Genomic DNA, 18,613 nt, shown 5'->3' on the forward strand with positions numbered 1-18,613 from the left:
TTGCCCTTACATCCCACCTTTTCCTCCAGGGAGATCCAAGATGCCGTGCATGTTTTTCTCCCATCTCATTTAAACACCACAACACCCCTGCGAGGTACGTTAGCCTGAGAGGCAGTGCCTGTCCCAAGGTCACGCAGTGAGCTTCATGGCCGAGTGGGGATTCGAACCCTGCTCTTAGCAGCACCCGTGTGAATCCAGGAAAGGAACTGTGGTCCGCAAAGAGTCAGCTTCTCCCCATTTAAATAGTTCCTCCTCAGGGTCGTAGGTTTGAGCCCCACGTTGGGCAAAAGATTCCTGCTTTGCAGGGGGTTGGACTAGATGACCCTTGTGGTCCCTCCCAGCTCTACAGTTCTTTGATTCCCATGTCATTGTTGGTAAAAAAAGGAGACACCTACGCAGCGTCGGAGGAAGCTGCTCAGGCGCCTGGGGCGTCATGCCCAGGGACGGGGCGAGCCACCCATAGGGGCGGGGTGCACCGTGGGGCCTCCAGAGTCTGCCTGCCTCCTTCCACTCAGCCGTCCTACATCTGGGGCAGCGGGCGGACCGTTTGAGTAGTGCCATACCCAGGAGAGATGCCATGCCACCCCCACCCCCTCCCTTCACCCCTGCACCTTCACACCACCAGCTTTTTGTAAAGCTCCCCTATGTGATCACCTGGAGAGAATTCTTGTGCGTTCTAGGCAACCAGGAGAGCGCACGCCCAACTTGGATGTGTAGACTTTAAGAAGACTTTGCAAAAAGAAAAGGAAAAGTTCGTTGCACAACCACCGCCCCCCCACGCTTGCCTCATTGGGTTTTAGCGTGCCATTGGCTTTTAAAAGCTGGCTTTTAAAAGATTGCATTTTTGTCCCGATCTCCCCGCCATAGCCCTCTGATGCATTCCCAGTGGTCCCTGATCCTTGTTGCTTCTTATACCAAGAAAAAAGTGCACCACCAAGAACTCTGGCCGGTAGATTTCAATGGTGGGAATAAATCCTACTCACAGGTCAAAAATCAAGAACTGCAAACTTAAGCAAAGAATGCAAACTTTAACAAACAATACAGCTTCAAATTCACAATGATATGTGTTACAAGTAGGTAGCCGTGTTGGTCTGCCATAGTCAAAACAAAATAAAAAAATCCTTCCAGTAGCACCTTAGAGACCAACTAAGTTTGTTCTTGGTATGAGCTTTCGTGTGCATGCACACGAAAGCTCATACCAAGAACAAACTTAGTTGGTCTCTAAGGTGCTACTGGAAGGGTTTTTTTATTTTGTAATGATTTGTGTGGCACAATAATTCGTTACAGTATAAGAATACAAAAGTTTTAAAGTAACAACAAATTCATATTAGTCCATACTCAGAATGGCCGTTTCACGTATTGAGCCGAAGTTAAGAGTCGATTCTGGGTCAAGAACCAGGACAGGGCCCTGTTTCGATGAGGACACCTCCGTCGGCTAGTTTTTTTTTAGGGGTCGTGTTAATTTGTAGAACTCGTATGAATATATCTTGTAATTTCTATGATGTAGCAACTAGGTGTGGATTGATCAATGTGTATCTCGAACTTTTCTGTGCGTTTTCCTTGTTGCTTCTTGCCTAGTCCTATCCAGCTTCCCACCACATCTCCTTCAGGTGGGTTGTGCATATGCGGCAAAAGGGGAAAAAAGAAGAAAAAACTCGCTCTGATTGCTTCGCAAATGGTTAGTGGATTGCTGAGTTAATGGGCCGTATGTGTGCTTTACCCTAATTCAGTCCCCACTTGTCAAGAGAGGCAGAGTTGAAGAAACTGTGGAAAGGAAGGTGGAAAAAAATATATCTTCACCCTCCTCCCTACCCCCAAAAGCTCTTTCCGGGTTGTTATATTTAGTGGCAGCCACGGCTGACTATTGATCCAGCCGGCGGAGTAGGGATATAAAACATTGAAATGATGCACTCAATTGACCTGGCGACAAGCAGGGCAGCTGGAAAGAGGAAGGGCGAACAAGGAACGGCTGCTGAACTTCGCACTTTGGGTCAGTTCAGGAGACCTAGGAAGCTGCCTGATACCAAGTCAGACTAATGACTCATCTGAGCTCAGGAGTGCCTACACGGGCTGGCAGCAGCTCTCCAGAGTTTCAGGACTAGGGGGACCTTCCCAGTCCTTTCTGGAGATACCCTGATATTGAACCTAAGATGCTCTGCATGCAAGATGCTCTTCTGTAGGCTATTGTTTTTTACCTGCAACGGGGGAAATATGGGGAATCTCTGGGAGTGAAAAAAGCAGCTTGCGGAGGGCAATTTTGAACGGGAAAATTTCCAAAGGGTTAAGCAGTCCATCTTCTGGATCACAGTAGGGGAGGAAAATGTTACATTCCCCCCTCCACACTTTCTGTGATCCTGATTTTTATTAACTTCCCTCCTGTTGATGCCATTTTAAAAGACCTTCACACTAACGGCTAAGGCAGGGGTCAACATTTTGTTTTAGCCATGGGCTGGTCCACTGTCCCTCAGACCTTGTTGCGGGCCAGAGAAGTGGCACCGGGGGGGGGGGGAGCTGGAAGAAGAGGTGAGGGTGCCAAGATAGAGCTTGTCCGCTCTGCTCTCTGGCCCACGAGCATCAGGGTGGCGGCGGCAGCGGGAAGATGAGCGGTGCGAAAGGGCTGGCTCCAGAGGGACTGCTTAAAATGGTGCTCAGCCATCTTGGCCCAGCCCTCTTCCTCCTCTAGGCAGGGCGGGGAGAAGTCAGAAGGAGGGAGGGAGGAGGTGCCGCCATGGAGTGTGTGAGGGAGAGGGGGGAAAATGGAATGGCACAGGGGGAAAAATGGTGCAGCCCGAACGAACAGAATCCCCACGCTGATCCACGGACAGTCTGTGGGCCGGATCCTGAAGGCAATTGGGCCTGATCTGGCCCATGGGCCTTAGTTTGCTCACCCCTGGGCTAAGTCATATTTAACATCAGTAACACCAAGGTTCAATCCCTGTATTGGACAACTGCATATTGCTGTATTGCAGGGGGTTGGGCTAGATGAACCTCGGAGTCCCTTCTATGATTCTGCTTTTGTCGCAAGTCTTGGCTGCATGGCTGTGCAGGCATTCTAACCCCACTTTCCTGGGAGTAAGCTTAATTGAATTCAATAGGGATTAGAGACGAGAGCTAATTTTGTGCTGAAAGTCATGCTCCCAGCTCTACTTTTGTGTATAACTTGGTGGGATACTAAGATGTTAAGCCAGGCTCTCTTCTAGTTTGCAAATTCTGCTTGGTCCCGTCCCCCCCGCCCTCACTGGAGTCCTGAAAGGTTTTGGCCCTGTTTGATAGAAGAGAGAGAGAGAAAAAGAGGGATTAGCCTCATTTCCTACCTCTGACTCTCTTGATATTGTTATTTCTCCTAGAGAAAAAAGGTAGATAGCATAAGATTTATTTAACTCTGTAGCTGGGAAGAAAGGCTAAATCTGTTCCTCTACCCATTTTACAAGGAAGATAGAAAAGCTTCATAGATTTTTCTCCTTAAGGGTGGACTGTTGAGTTAAGTTCGTGTTTTATCACCCACTGATTATTCTTCCTGGAATTCTTTCTCCAAAAGGATAGTCACTGGTATTTTATTCTATTTTTGGGGGATAAACCTTGACTGTACTAAGTTTGTGTTTCCCCGAAATATATTTCTGCAATAAAGGCCAGCGGTCTGCAACTTGAGAGGAGCCGTAAAGATGGACTATCCTGACTTCTTTTGTTTGCTTGTTTCGAAGATGCAGTAGAACTTCCTCTGGAGTGATTCTCAGATGCCTGCACCTGAGAATCCAGCACAGGTCCCTGGCTCTGCTGATTCTGGAGGCTGGGAATCCTGTGCAGGCTGGAATCTCTCAGATTCAGCATCTGAGTCCGAATCCCAGGCCATCACACACTGTCTCCTGAGACAGATGGATGCCAACAGCAGCAACAGTTCAGGGTGTTGGATTAGATGATCCTTGGGGTCCTTTCCATCTCTATGATTCTGTGTGGGAGGGAAAGGCAGGAGGAAGAGTTTGTAATATTCCTTTGTGAACCGCTTGTTTCCTTGAGACATGGATGTTGATCAGACGAGAGCCTTCCCCTTGCTAACCTCTTGTTTTCTCTCTTTGCTCCTCTCTCTTTTGAAGGACATCAACCAGAAGTTGCAGGAGGACAACCAGGAGCTGCGAGACCTTTGCTGCTTCTTGGACGACGACCGGCAGAAAGGCAAGAAGGTTTCCCGTGAGTGGCAGAGGCTTGGCCGGTACAGCGCAGGAGTCATGCATAAGGAGGTGTCCCTGTACCTGCAGAAGCTGAAGGAGCTGGAAGTTAGGCAGGAGGAGGTGGTGAAGGAGAACCTGGAGCTGAAGGAGCTCTGCGTCCTGCTGGACGAGGAGAAGGGCGGTGTTGCCGGTTGCCGAAACTCGATCGACAGCCAGGCCAGCCTCTGCCAGCTCAACGCCACGAGCGCCTTCATCAGGGACGTCGGAGACGGCAGCAGCACCTCCAGCACCGGCAGCACGGACAGCCCCGACCACCACAAGCACCACCCGAACTCGAGTCCCGAGCACCTCCAGAAGGCGAGGAGCGAGGGGAGTCCCGAGCACCAGAAACACCGCAGCGCCAGCCCTGAGCACCTCCACAAACCCCGCGGCTCCGGCAGCCCTGATCCCCAGAAGCACCTGAAAGGACCCAGCCCGGAGCATCACAAGACTCTCGGAAAGGGGGCCGTGGAGCAGCAGAAGCACAGCTGCAGCAGTCCGGAAACGCTGTCGAAGCACTTGTTGAGTGGCAGCCCCGAACACTTTCAGAAACACAGGCCCGGCAGCAGCCCGGAGCACCAGAAGCACAGCGCTGGCGGTGGCAGCCCCGAACTTCTCCACAAACACGCTCTGAGCGGGAGCTCTGAGCACCTCCCGAAAGCGAGGGGGACCAGCCCCGAACATCTCAAGCAGCACTATGGCGGAAGCCCGGACCATCTCAAGCACTTGGGGGGCAGCGGCAGCAGAGAAGGCACCTTAAGGAGGCCGGTGACGGATGACCTGTCTCCCCATCACCGAGGCCTCTACAATGGGATGAATGGTGAGTCCACGTTGTTTTATTTCATTGCAATGATGATGTCGAAGGGTTCACCTTTCCTCTTTGTGTGTGTGCAAATTATGGAAGCGTCGAGGTGGGGGGGAAGATGCCCATTTCTGTACGTACACGGCGGAAGGATTCTTGTGCAGCATGAAGCAGGAATCGCAGCCAAGGCTGCAGTCACCCCCGGTGATGATTCGGTGGCTAAGTATGGGTGAAGTTGACGGATGCCTTGCCGTAACAGGCTGCACAACAGTTGTATCTCCTGGGCTTTTGCGCAGAAGCATCTTGCCTGTACAAAGAGGCATTGAAATATGGGATTCCTCTAGGCTGGAGCTAATGTACTGTGAGTGTGGCCTGAGTGCACGTAGGCTCGATATGGAACAGAGAGAAAAGGCTGGATGGGGAGAAGCCTTCTTTTCATAAGGGTAGCGCCTGGGGATGGAGGGCATCTATGTAGCTTTTAATTCATTACAGCTGCTGTCTTCTGGCATAGGGTTGCTTCCAGGGGACATTCGAAACATAGTGCCAAGGACTTCACTGAACCCGGCCTTCCCAGAGGCCAGTGCAGGAGTTTCCTTAGTGTCCACGAATTGCAATCTTCGTTGGAGTTTGCTTTGCCTTTTCCACTGATGAGCGAATCGTTCCTCATTGGCTTTTCTCCTGCTGCGATATCTTACCCAGTGAAAGAAGGATTTTAGAGCAGGGGGTAGACATTACAGATGTTGTTGGACTCCAGTGCCCAATCTCCGCCAGCCAGCATGGTCAGTAGTCAGGAATAGGGATGGATGGGTCTGTCAGTTTTGGTTCTCTCTCTCTTTCTCTCTCTCTTTCCAATCTTCAGTTCTGTTCTAAACATTTCTGCAGCAATTTGTGTGTTGCTTTTGAAGTCTGAATGAAAACCTATCAGCATCTAAGTGCAAACTTCTCCTAATACACCCATTGATGTATGCAGTCTTGACCAATGTATGTATTTTTTATTTGCAAACAATAACAATGCTTTTTTGTATGTTGATTTCACTAATATAGTTATTATTATTTAGAAGACATCTGAAGGCAGCACTGTTTAGGGAAGTTTTTAATCTTTTGTTGGAAGCCACCCAGAGTGGCTGGGGAATAAATAATGATGATGATGATAATAATAATAATAATAATTATCCACACACCCCCTCTAATATTTGCACTTTTGTAAACATTGGTTGGAGAATTGCATTACAAATTTCAGAGAAGTGTGGATTTCAAAGCTCTAAGTGTTTTAGAAAGGGCAAATTAAGTAGGTTTCCCTGTAACAGTGAATTGAATCGAATTTCTCCCCCACCTCTGGTCAGGAATGATGAGAGCTGTCATCTAGCACCACCTAGAGGGCACCATGTTGGGTATCTCTGCCATTTGTTGTTTAGTTGTTTAGTCGTGTCCAACTCTTCGTGACCCCATGGACCAGAGCATGCCAGGCACCCCTGTCTTCCACTGCCTCCCGCAGTTTGGTCAGACTCATGTTGGTAGCTTCGAGAACACTGCCCAACCATCTCTGTCGTCCCCTTCTCCTTGTGCCCTCAAACTTTCCCAACATCAGGGTCTTTTCCAGGGAGTCTTCTCTTCTCATGAGATGGCCAAAGTATTGGAGCCTCAGCTTCAGGATCTGTCCTTCCAGTGAGCACTCAGGGCTAATTTCCTTCAGAATGGATAGTTTTGATTTTCTTGCAGTCCATGGGACTCTCAAGAGTCTCCTCCAGCACCAGAATTCAAAAGCATCAATTTTTCGGCGATCAGACTTCTTTATGGTCTCTGCCATTAGAGGCATGGAATTCTCAAACTGAGCCACAATTCTGAATCCCCAAACTGCCCATGCATCGTACCTTTGCCTTCTTAAAGGGGACACTTGAACAGTCTTGCAGTCTTTGTCCTCCACTTAAGGTTACCTACTTGGCAAATGTTTACTCACTTCATCTTAATTGCTTTTTCGTGGGATTCTCTGCAAAGAAACAAAAGCAGTTTCCTTTGACATTTAGCTCTTTGGATGCAGTTTGTGACAGTAGGCTGACATTTTAACAGATGTTTCTGGGATGCACGTCTATTCTCAGTTGACGGAGAAGCGGATCAGGCTCCCAACTGCTGTGCAGTGCAAGGATTTTAAGCCCGAATCATTTCCTAAGGGTGCAGTTGGCGTTCACGTCTTGCCAATTATTTATCAGGACAGTGATCCAGTGACTTGTAGGCTCTGGGTTGCATCTGAGAAAGGAACTTGATGTTGTCATGATGGTTCCACCAGGGTAATAAAAAAAATGAGATTGGTGGTAGCAGCCCAGGAATCTGTCTTCATAGATTTGGCATCTTACCGGGAACCAACAAAACTTAACGTGTTGGAGGGTGGGTGTAAGGTCCGTGGGGTGGTTGCTCGTGAGTAGCCAGGCAAGACTCCAAACCGTCTTTTAACAGGTTTATTGTGCATGCTATTTACAGCGCAGAGCTACAAGTTCATGTCTGTATCAGTCACTCGCAGAATCCGGGAGTGGCCCCTTCTGGCTGTGACCCCAACATAACAGTTTCGGTATCCGAAATCTCCACCTCCCCTCCTTGCGTTTCACCCCTCTTCGCACTTGGGGCGCCGGAAATGGCGTGTCTCCCTCCTCGCCCTCTGAGCGAGGGGCGTGCAGGGTCTCTCCAACATCCCCAGAGCCTCTGCTCTCAAGACCCGGAGCTGCCTGCCCCTCCCCACTGGAAACATTGCTGCTTCCTCCGCTGAAAGAGGGGGTGCTGCTGGTCAGGTGGGGCCGGGGCTCTCTGTAGCAAACCAAGAGCCCTTCCACCACCCTGCGCTGAGCTGGGGACAGTTCCCTGACAGTGGGAGTGTGGAATGCCATGCATAGTTAACCTCTGGAACTTGCTGCTGCAGGAGGCAGTGGTGGCCACCTTACTTGGATGGGTTTAAAAGAGGACTGGACAAATTCATGGAGGCCATGCTTGTTTTCTACAGTTGGAGGCAGTGATGCTGCTGAATACCAGTTGTTGCAAAACCACAAGAAGGAAGAGCGGTGTTGTGTTTGGTTTCCCGCAGGCGTCTGGCTGACCACTGTGGGAACAGTATTTATTATTATTAGTTAAATTTTTATAGCACTGTGAGTTAAACCACAGAGTCTAGGGCTTGCAGATCAGAAGGTTGGCGGTTCGAATCCCTGCCACGGGGTGAGCTCCTGTTGCTCGGTCCCAGCTCCTGCCCACCTAGCAGTTTGAAAGCATGTCAAAGTGCAAGTAGATAGATAGGGACCGTTCTGGCGGGAAGGTAAACGGTGTTTCCGTGTGCTGCTCTGGTTCGCCAGAAGCGGCTTAGTCATGCTGGCCACATGACCCGGAAGCTGTCTGCGGACAAACGCCGGCTCCCTTGGCCTATAGAGCGAGATGAGCGCCGCAGCCCCAGAGTCGGACACGACTGGACCTGATGGTCAGGGGTCCCTTTACCTTTACCTATACCTGCAGGTCTCAGGGCGGTTCACAGGATAAAATTACTATACAGTGGTACCTCGGTTTACGAACTTAATCCATTCTGGAAGTCTGTTCTTAAACCAAAACCGTTCTTAAACCGAGGCGTGCTTTCCCTAAGGAGGCCTCCCGCCACCAGTGCCCTTCCACTGTCTGGATTCCGTTCTTAGACCGAGGTAAAGTTCTCAAACCGGGACACTGTTTCTGGTTTTGTGGAGTTTGTAAACTGAATCGTTCTTAAACAGGACTGTTCTTAAACTGAGGCACCACTGTATACTGTACAGTGCTTTTTTCCCCTTAAAAAATGTTTAGGGGTACTCTCATTTTCCTACTCATATTAAAATACTGCCCCTCAATGGGGCCAAACTTAGATTCACAAAATGTTTAGGGGTATGCGTCCCCCTGCGTCCCCCCAGAAAAAAGCTCTCTCTCTCTCTCACAAATATATTTCTGCCCCTGTTCCACTACTTGTTCCTAATATTATTCTGAAGTTTGCTGAAATGGAGGGAGTGGAAAACTGCTTGTCAATAAGAACTGCCTTATAAAACCAATGTGTATTAGTAATGCCATCTCAAGCAGAAAGGCTTCTGTTTTACATTGCACAGCAAGGTGAAGTCTTACATAATGAGGAGAAGATGATTTTTTTTTAAAAAAAAAAGATGAAGAAGTTTAAGTACTTCTCAAATCCTGAAAGGCAAATCCCTATGCCCTATCCCAGTCACCTTTTGCAGGCTGATTGGAATGTTACCCTTTATAAAATGAAAACCAAAAAGGGGGAGTGTAAAACACAGAGCCAATTAGGAAGAAAAATACTTACTGCCAGGGCTTTGGACAGTTCGGTTCTGTAATTGGTAACAAAATCTTGCTGAGGTACATAGGGATGCGGGTGGCGCTGTGGTCTAAACCACTGAGCCTCTTGGGCTTGCCGATCAGAAGGTCGGCGGTTCGAATCCCCGCGACGGGGTGAGCTCCCATTGCTCTGTCCCAGCTCCTGCCAACCTCGCAATTCGAAAGCACACCAGTGCAAGTAGATAAATAGGTACCTCTGCGGCGGGAAGGTAAACGGCGTTTCCGTGCGCTCTGGTTTCCACCACGGTTTTTTGTTGCGCCAGAAGCGGTTTAGTCCTGCTGGCCACATGATCCGGAAAGCTGTCTGTGGACAAACGCCGGCTCCCTCGGCCTGAAAGTGAGATGAGTGCCGCTACCCCATAGTCGCCTTTGACTCGACTTAACCGTCCAGGGGTGCTTTCCCTTTCCCTTTACCAACATAGGCATAGCCGCCATGAAAGTCAACTTTTCTCACATGGACTGAATCCATAACATCACAGAAAGGAATCTTATAAAAGACGTCTTCTTTTATAAGACTTCTTATTCTTTATAAATGGACTTCATGGCCAGATCCTGCAGGCTCTTCTTATGTTCAAGCCAGAGTTTTGGGTCTGTAATGTCTACGCTGGCTTAGCAGTGGCTGTCTAATGCTTCAGTCAGGTGGCATTCATAGCCCTACCGGGAGACACCAGGGATTGAACATGGCACCTTCTGTGTGCCAAACAGATGCTCTGCTTATGAGCTTTGAGTTCACAGTGGGATCCCTGAAGGCAGACTTAGTTACAGATAGATTCATGTGGATCTATCCCATATGGGGATAATCCCAGTGTCCTCTGTTGGCTGAATGCCAACAGGGCATTTCTAGCTAAAAAGCTGCTCCAACGACGGAGGAAGTCAAAGAGAGAGTGTGCTGCGTGCCTTGTCCTTTTGTTACCTGAACAGGTAAGGTCACGCCCACCTCTGGTCACATGCAAAGGAAGGATGTTCCAGCCAGGAGGAAACAGGAAGTTTTCATCTGGCTGGACCAAACATTCCCTCGCATGTCCACTCTAGGAAAACAAGGAATGTTGTACTTTACTGCTTCTTATGTATCACACCCCACACTTCGTCTGTTCTTCCTTCCAAGCTGCAACACGTAGTAATGAACATGCCTGGCATGGTCTTATTCTTGTGGGTGTTGACTTTCCCCATCCTCCCTCTGCGTTTTCCCTGGAAAAGAGGAGAGGCGATGGGCACCTTCAAATATCTAAAAGGGCTGTCACATGGAAGAGGGAACAAGCTTGTTTTCTCCTGCTCTGGAGGGTGGGACCTGAACCAATGGCTTCAAGGAGACTCCGACCAAACATATGGGATAACTTTCTAACAGTAGGAGCTGTATGACAGTGGAACAGTCTCCCTTGGGCGGTTGTGGACTCTCCTTCCTTGGAGGTTTCTAAGCAGAGGTTGGGTGGCCGTCTGCCATGGATGCTTTAGCTGAGATTCCTGCATTGCAGGGGGTTGGACTAGATGACCCCCCGGGGTCCCTTCCAGCTCTACGATTCTATGGTTTCTGTCTTTCCCCAGGCGGTTCTGTGGGATGGAGAAATACATGATGTGCTCATGCCACATCACTTGCTTCCATTATTGGTGTAGGGCTAACACCTACTTCAATTCCACAAAAACCATTATGTGGGTCATTCTACTCTGGGATGATTCACAAAAACCAGGCGGGATGCTTCAGTACAGCTTAATAGGTATGAATTAATAGACCGCGTGTGCTCTCCTGAGGCATTCTTCAATAGTTTTATTCCAAACGTCTAATTTTATAACTCCTTTGTTTGACTGAGAGTGTGGCTCCATTTCCTTCCCATTTCCCCCTTTTCTTTTTTCTTTTTGCATTTATGGGGAATATCAAAGGCTGCCTACTGCCACTTCTTGCTCCCCCTTGAGGTTCTTAATGAGCAAAAGTAAAAGTGCTGACTCACACTCTCTCTCTTTGGCACTGTAATGTTGGAGGTGTGATAGATCGGGGGAAGGAGAGGAGACCTTCAGAGCTCCGGCATTCATTAAAAAAGGGTAGCGGGGAGAAGAAGGGGAAATAAACCTGTGTGTGTTAAATGAGAGAGCTCCTAACGATTGGGAAGAGCGGTTGCTGAACTCTCCATCCTTGGAGGTGTTTTTTTTTACTTGATTTTCCAAAACAGACAAAAGAAAAGAAAGAAAAAGAGAATAAACTTGCATCACATATCGAGATTAATCTGAATCTCCTGACTTCCCCCCCATCCAATCCATGGGTCCTCCTGGTTCTATTTTCAACTGTATATCAATACTTCTCCAATTTTTCATCTTCCTAAATTATCTGTACTTTCTATTACATTGCAAGTGTATTTTTGTTGTTGTTGTTCAGTCGTGTCCGACTCTTCGTGACCCCATGGACCAGAGCACGCCAGGCACGCCTATCCTTCACTGCCTCCCGCAGTTTGGCCAAACTCATGTTAGTAGCTTCGAGAACACTGTCCAACCATCTCATCATCCTCTGTCGTCCCCTTCTCCTTGTGCCCTCCATCTTTCCCAACATCAGGGTCTTTTCCAGGGAGTCTTCTCATGAGGTGGCCAAAGTACTGGAGCCTCAACTTCAGGATCTGTTCTTCTAGTGAGCACTCAGGGCTGATTTCCTTGAGAATGGATAGGTTTGATCTTCTTGCAGTCCATGGGACTCTCAAGAGTCTCCTCCAGCACCATAATTCAAAAGCATCAATTCTTCGGCGATCAGCCTTCTTGATGGTCCAGCTCTCACTTCCGTACATTACTACTGGGAGCAAGTTTATTTAGAATCCTGCTAATGTTTTGACCCGTTTGCAATGATTTTGTATATACATTATAAACATTTCCCTTTAATTTTTTTTTAATTGTCTTTTTTTGGTTCCTGAGCGTCCTAGTTAATTTTGCCATTTTGGCACAGTCCATCAACCTGATTTGCCGTCCTTGGAGGTTTTTAAGCAGAGGTTGGATGGTCATCTGTCATGGATGCTTTAGTTCAGATTCCTGCATTGCAGAGGGTTGGACTAGATGACCCTTGGGGTCCCTCCCAGCTCTACAATTATGTGATTCTATGAACACATGCTCTCCTGGAGAGTAGGGTGCAGGAACTACAAATTGTTGCAGTGCACCACCCCTCCTTAAAGGATTCCATCTGTTCAGGGCTGCAGTCAGCTGTTCCCTCCAAGCAGGGCACTCACCCCCACCCACAGACATCCATCCCACCTTTGTCTTAAGGTACCTGGTTCCCAAGTTAGTGCGGTAAAGCAGGGATGGGGAATCTGTTGCCCTTTGGATGTTGTTTGAACTTCAGCTGTTGTCAGCCCCGGCCAGCATGCCCAATTGTCAGGAATGATGGGTGTCGGGAATCCAGCAAGCTCTGGAATGCAACAGATTAAAATTGGCACTTTAACTTGAGATTGGAAGTGGACCAGGAAGCATGGCTGTCGATGAGATCACCTCCCCATGCCAGTCCGTAATCCGGTGGCTGCATTTTGAACCTTCTGACATTTCTGAGCAGTCTTGCAATGAGAACTGTTTGACAGTGGAACAGGATTCCTCGAGAGGTGGTGGACTGTTCATCCTTAGAGGTTTCTAAGCAGAGGTTGGGTGGCCAACTGTCATGGATGATTTAGCTGACATTCCTGCATTGAAAGGGGGTTGGACTAGATGACCCTTGGGTCCCTTCCAACTTTGCAGTTCTATGATTCTACACCAGTTGATGGAAACCAGAGGAAGGGAATGTGCTGTTGTGCTCAGGTCCTGCTAGCCTGTTTCCCACAGGCATGTGGTCAGCCACTGTGAGAACAGGTAGCTGGAACTGATGAGCCATTGGCCTGATCCATAATAATAATAATAATAATAAAATATAAATTTATTATTTATACCCTGCCCATCTGGTTGGGTTTTCCCAGCTACTCTGGGCGACTCCCAACGGAATTTTAAAAACACAATAAGACATTAAACATTAAAAACTTCCCTAAACAGGGTTGCCTTCAGAGGTCTTCTAAAAGCCAGATAGTTGTTTATTTCCTTGACATCTGATGGCAGGGCGTTCCACAGGGAGGGTGCCACCACTGAGAAGGCCCTCTGCTTGGTTCCCTGTAACCTCACTTTTCACAGTGAGGGAACTGCCAGAAGGCCCTCAGAGCTGGACCTCAGTGTCCGAGCTGAACAATGGGGGTCGAGATGCTCCTTCAGGTATACTGGGCAGAGGCCGTTCAGGGCTTTAAAGCTCAGCACCAACACTTTGAATTGTGCTCGGAAACGTACAGGGAGCCAATGTAGGTCTTTCAGGACCGGTGTTATGTGGTCTTGGCAGACATTCCCAGTCATCGGTGTAGCTGCTGCATTCTGGATTAGTTGTAGTTTCCGGGTCACCTTCAAAGGTAGCCCCACGTAGAGCGCATCACAGTAGTCCAAGCAGGAGATAACTAGAGCATGCACCACTCTGGCGAGACAGAAGGCCTACTCTAGCATTCTAATCCAAACCTGAACATGGATATCTGTGGTCACTGGACTCTCTTAATCTGAGAGGGTGGTTCCCATGATTGGGACTCTATACGGCCTCATCCTTTGCATATTTACTCACTAAGCAGAGGCTGGATTGCCAACTGTCATGGATCCTTTAGTTGAGAGTCCTACTGTTTCCAGTGGGGCTCACACTCAGGTAAACATGCACAGAATTGCACCATCCATTGGTTCCCTAAAGCTATTGCTGCCTGAGCTGCCTGGCATTGCCGTGAGTTAAAAGGGGTGATACTTTAAGAGCCAAGCTGGGCTTCTGGCTCACAAGGAGGCGAAACTTTCTCCGGCAAGATGCAAGCCGGAGGGTGGGGGGAAAAGCTGCTTGGCTGAAGAACTTGATTGGGAAGCACTGCTGAGGAGCGAGGAAGATCTGTCACAGGCGCAATGCACAATGGAGAGCTTTTTAATGGTTAGATAATGTTTCTTAGTGTAAGGAAAGCATAAAAGCCTTCTGGTCCAGCATCCCGTTCTCAGGGGCGTCGCTAGGGGGGGCGGTGGGGGCGCTATGCCCTCGGTGACGGGAGGGGGGGTGACAAGCGGTGGCCCCTCCCACCACTCCCCAAGGGGAGCCCTACCGCCCGGCACCCTGTCTGTGCAGCGCTGCTGCTCCCGGGGCGACGGAGCGAGCGGTGGCGCATGGAGAGTGGCCGCTTGTCACCCCCACGTGCTACTGCTCGCTCCGTCGCCCCGGGAACAGCAGCGCACATCTGCGAGAGCACCCCGTCCGTGCAGCGCTGCTGCTCCTGGGGTGACCGGTGGGGAGTGGCAGGAGGGGCCGCCGCTTGTCACCCCCATGTGAGGCTGCAAAAGCGCAGGTGCACTCGGTTGTCAGACAACCACTTCCGCGGCCCCCTTTTGAGCCGCAGAACGAAAAGGCGGCTCGTGGGGCTGCCGTGCGCGGTCGGCGGGGAACCGCCAATAGTGTTCGGCAGCCCCACGAGCCGCCTTTTTGCTCTATTGCTTAAAAGGGCTTGCGGAAGCGGCGGCGGCACTCCGGCGTGACGTCACAATGTCACAACGTTTCCTTTCGCCGCCCCAGGTAGCGTGGAGCCTTCCTCCGCCACTGCCCGTTCTCACAGAGGAGCCCCAAGCTGAATACAAGCTGAATACAGTTCGCACCATTTCAGCAGCCTGACAATTCAAGGCTTGATCTGTAGTTAAACGTCTTGTACTTAGATTTGTGATCTTGCCAGGGAACGTGGCCAACTGACTTAAATGGAGCAAAGCCCACTTAATAGACTGTAGCCTTCGCTTTTAAAATAGGAAGCTGTTTTCTGGTGGGGTGGTTTGCCAGACACGGAGCAGTCCGAGAAGACGAAATAAGAGTGCTTCCCCCTTGCAGTTAGCGATCTGCCACCACGCAGCGTCGGAATTTCTACTGAAAAGGCAGGTTTTCCAAGATCACTTGAGATTTCCAATGGCTGCACAGTGCTCTTGTGAGAAGCCACATTTGCAGCACTTGAGCACGTTAAATGGCAAAGCATATGTTTTTTGGGGGGTTAGCCATCTGCAAAGATAGAAAAGAAAACAGAGAGAAGCTTTTTCTCGTTGTGCTTGGGCCTCACTGGCATTTTCGACACTCAGTGTCCTAATGATATAACAGTAACCTTGTTTTCAGTGGGACTTACTTCCATGTACATGTGCTTAGAATTTCAGTGGCCTGATTGTCTTATGGCAGGAGTTTCCAGCATGATACGCTCCTTAGGATGTGGATTACGCATCCTGTCATTACTAACCATTAGCCATGCTGGCTGGTCCTCATGGGCGTCGGAGTCCTGCAACATCTGGAAGGCACTGACTTGGCTGTCCCTGCCATAGACAGCTTAATAGTCCGGTAAGGAGGGTTTGGCAGTGTTAGAAACTCAGATATATAAGCTAGGTGCCAAATGGCTCCCTCAACCATGTTGCCAAAAGGGAATGTCTTTAGAATTCTATCCGCTGTATTTCATCTTCACAATCGGAGTGAAATTCTGGAACCAAAATGCTTTTTCTGTGCAGCCTGAGCAGGAGCAGTCACTATAAAGAAAAACAGGTTGGAAGAGGCCAATATGTATGTGGACTTTCCCTGGTTCAGGGTGGATTTGATTTAAATCAAACCGATTTAAATCACGATTTAAATCACTAGTCAGTAAGGCTCAGGGTGGATTAAAAAAAAAATCCGATTTAAATAAAAAAACTGATTTAAATAAAAACTGATTTTTTTTATTTAAATCGGATTTTTTAAAATTTATATTCACCCTGAGCCTTACTGACTAGTGATTTAAATTGTGATATAAATCGTGATTTAAATCAGTTAGATTTAAATCAAATCCACCTTGCCCTGGATCAAGTGTTTTTTTTCTTCCTTAAGTTCTCAAAGCTCTTAATGTAGCTCATGGTTGTCATCTGAACTAGCTTGATGTTCATAGTCCATGTATGTTTCCGAGCACAATTCAAAGTGTTGGTGCTGACCTTTAAAGCCCTAAACAGCCTCGGCCCAGTATGCCTCCACCCACATCATCCAGCCCGGACACTGAGGTCCAGCACCGAGGGCCTTCTGGCAGTTCCCTCGCTGCGAGAAGTGAGGTTACAGGGAACGAGGCAGAGGGCCTTCTCGGTAGTGGCACCTGCCCTGTGGAATGCCCTCCCACCAGATGTCAAGGCATTAAACAACTATTTTACTTTTAAAAGACAACTGAAGGAGGTCCTGTTTAGGGAAGTTTTTAATGTTTGCTGCTGTATTGTTTTTAATATTCGGTTGGAAGCCGCCCAGAGTGGCTGGGGAAACCCAGCCAGATGGGCGGGGTATAAATAATAAATTATTATTATATTATTATACAACTAAGAATCAATCACAGTCAGTCCATCTTTAAAAAATAAGAATTTAGAGCCATCTTGCCCCCAAATGGCAACTAGACATAACGTTGTTTTAAGGAGCCATTTGGAGCTTAGCTTATGTATCTGAATTTCTAACACTGACCTGGAGATGCTGGGGATTGTACCTCTAATCTTTTTTAGCCCTTGACCTAGAAAAGACAGTCTACGTGGCTCCTCCTTATGCCTGCTCTGTACTTCCCCAGTTTCTCCTGCTTTTCGTTTCTTTCTGAGCACCCTCTCCTGTGGCAGCTTTCCTGAGCAGCTGGACTTTACAGCTGGCTTGACAGCCAGGAAATGTTGCCTGCACATTTTGGCCTTGCCGGCACAGCCATCTGTTTACTTGGCATTCAAACCTGCCGGTTAACCTTGTTGAATCTGGTTCAGGAAGCACCAAATCAGTCCCAAGAACATTGCAAACGAATGTTCAGAGCTTGGCATCTGAAAGCCAAGGCTAACCAAAGCCAAACTGGGCAAGGACCTTGAGCGCCATCCCCTGATATATGAAAGCGCTGGATTTCCCAGAGGCTCTTGGCCCAGAAGAGCTCACCACACATTTTTTTTGTTTTTTTAAAAGCCAGTGGAATCAAAGTATTCTCAGCTATGCTTGCTTCTTCAGACCCATTGGCATGATGGATTCACAAACCATAACTTCTACTACTTCTTCTTCTTCTTCTTCTTCTTCTTCTTCTTCTTCTTCTTCTTCTTCTTCTTCTTCTTCTCCTCATCACTTGTAGCCGAGTAAGATTGTCTTCCAAAACAGGGTTTTAGCAGTGAGTCCGTAAGTGACTGTGGAGGCCAATTCTGGATCCATACGCCCTTCCACACTGGGGACATAGGTTTCAGGGCAGGAGTTGATCACGGTGAGGGTTTGCCAGTGTTGATCACGGCCAGTGTTTCCCAGTTGTCGGTGTTTCTACTGCATATTTTTAGATTTCCCTTGAGAGAGTCTTTGAACCTCTTTTGTTGACCACCAGCATTAAGCTTTCAATTTTTAAGTTCAGAATAGAGTAGTTGCTTTGGAATGCAATAATCAGGCATCTGCACAACATGACCAGTCCAATGAACATTGGTATGCCACCATATAGAATTGGAAACAAGAATTTGTCACTTTATTTTCCCCCATACATATTTTTTTGTTTGTAAGCAGTTTTGGATGGGTTTTGCTTGGAAAAGCAGACGGGGGTTATCATCCTGGGAAGGATTTTAAATCTCCACTGCCTTGCGGGTTATCTTTGGGAGAAGAAACAGCTAAGGAGTAAACCCTACACAAATCGGAGTTGGGTGCACAAACTTGATGGGGTTGAGGTCTCTACAGTCCTCTCAGTGTCTGCTGGGATGGGGCTCAACCCCCCCCCCCAATCTTCAGGGGGCAGAGGAGTCCTGGTGGGATGTGGCCTCGGGCCAGTGCAAATGTCGCGTCGGGAAGAGGCATGGCTGGCCTCTCCCAATGCAACAGTTGTCATGCATACGACGTGCAACTTCACATGCACACAACACACATTGCACGTGTGTCGTCAGCCCTGCCCCCCAATGTTGGGTGCAGCTAGGCGCCTGTGTCTGGAGCGGAGTCCCTAAGACGGTTGGATGGTGCCTTGTACGCTGCCTTCTGGCAACTCTTGCTGGTGCCATATGTATTTCTGTGCTTTCCTTTGGACCACATCAGTGAGGCCGGGAGAGGGGTCTTGTCGTCTGGGTAGATCAGGACCTCCATACACACTGCCCAGGCTTCTGCCCTGTGGGGGTCACTTCGGTGCTGTAATGTGGTGGTTTGACTTCACCCCTGGAGGCGCACTCCATTATCTCTTGAGGCAGATGGATGCCAGCAACAACAACCAACACACACACACACACACACACACACATGGTGCTACACTCATGTTTGTTT

The 18,613-nt window shown here is 48.6% G+C and overlaps 1 protein-coding gene across 4 annotated transcripts in view; it reads left to right on the forward strand.

Moving 5' to 3' along the window:
- Positions 1-18,613, forward strand: part of CCDC85A (coiled-coil domain containing 85A) — a 146,179-nt gene that overhangs the window by 4,136 nt on the left and 123,430 nt on the right. For all 4 annotated transcript variants that reach the window (XM_033145120.1, XM_033145122.1, XM_033145121.1 and 1 more), the window contains exon 2: positions 4,092-5,025. In XM_033145120.1, the coding sequence (XP_033001011.1) occupies positions 4,092-5,025 (934 nt within the window). The remainder of the gene's footprint in view (positions 1-4,091; positions 5,026-18,613) is intronic.

Source organism: Lacerta agilis, chromosome 3 (assembly GCF_009819535.1).
Source record: "Lacerta agilis isolate rLacAgi1 chromosome 3, rLacAgi1.pri, whole genome shotgun sequence".
Taxonomy (NCBI): domain Eukaryota; kingdom Metazoa; phylum Chordata; class Lepidosauria; order Squamata; family Lacertidae; genus Lacerta; species Lacerta agilis.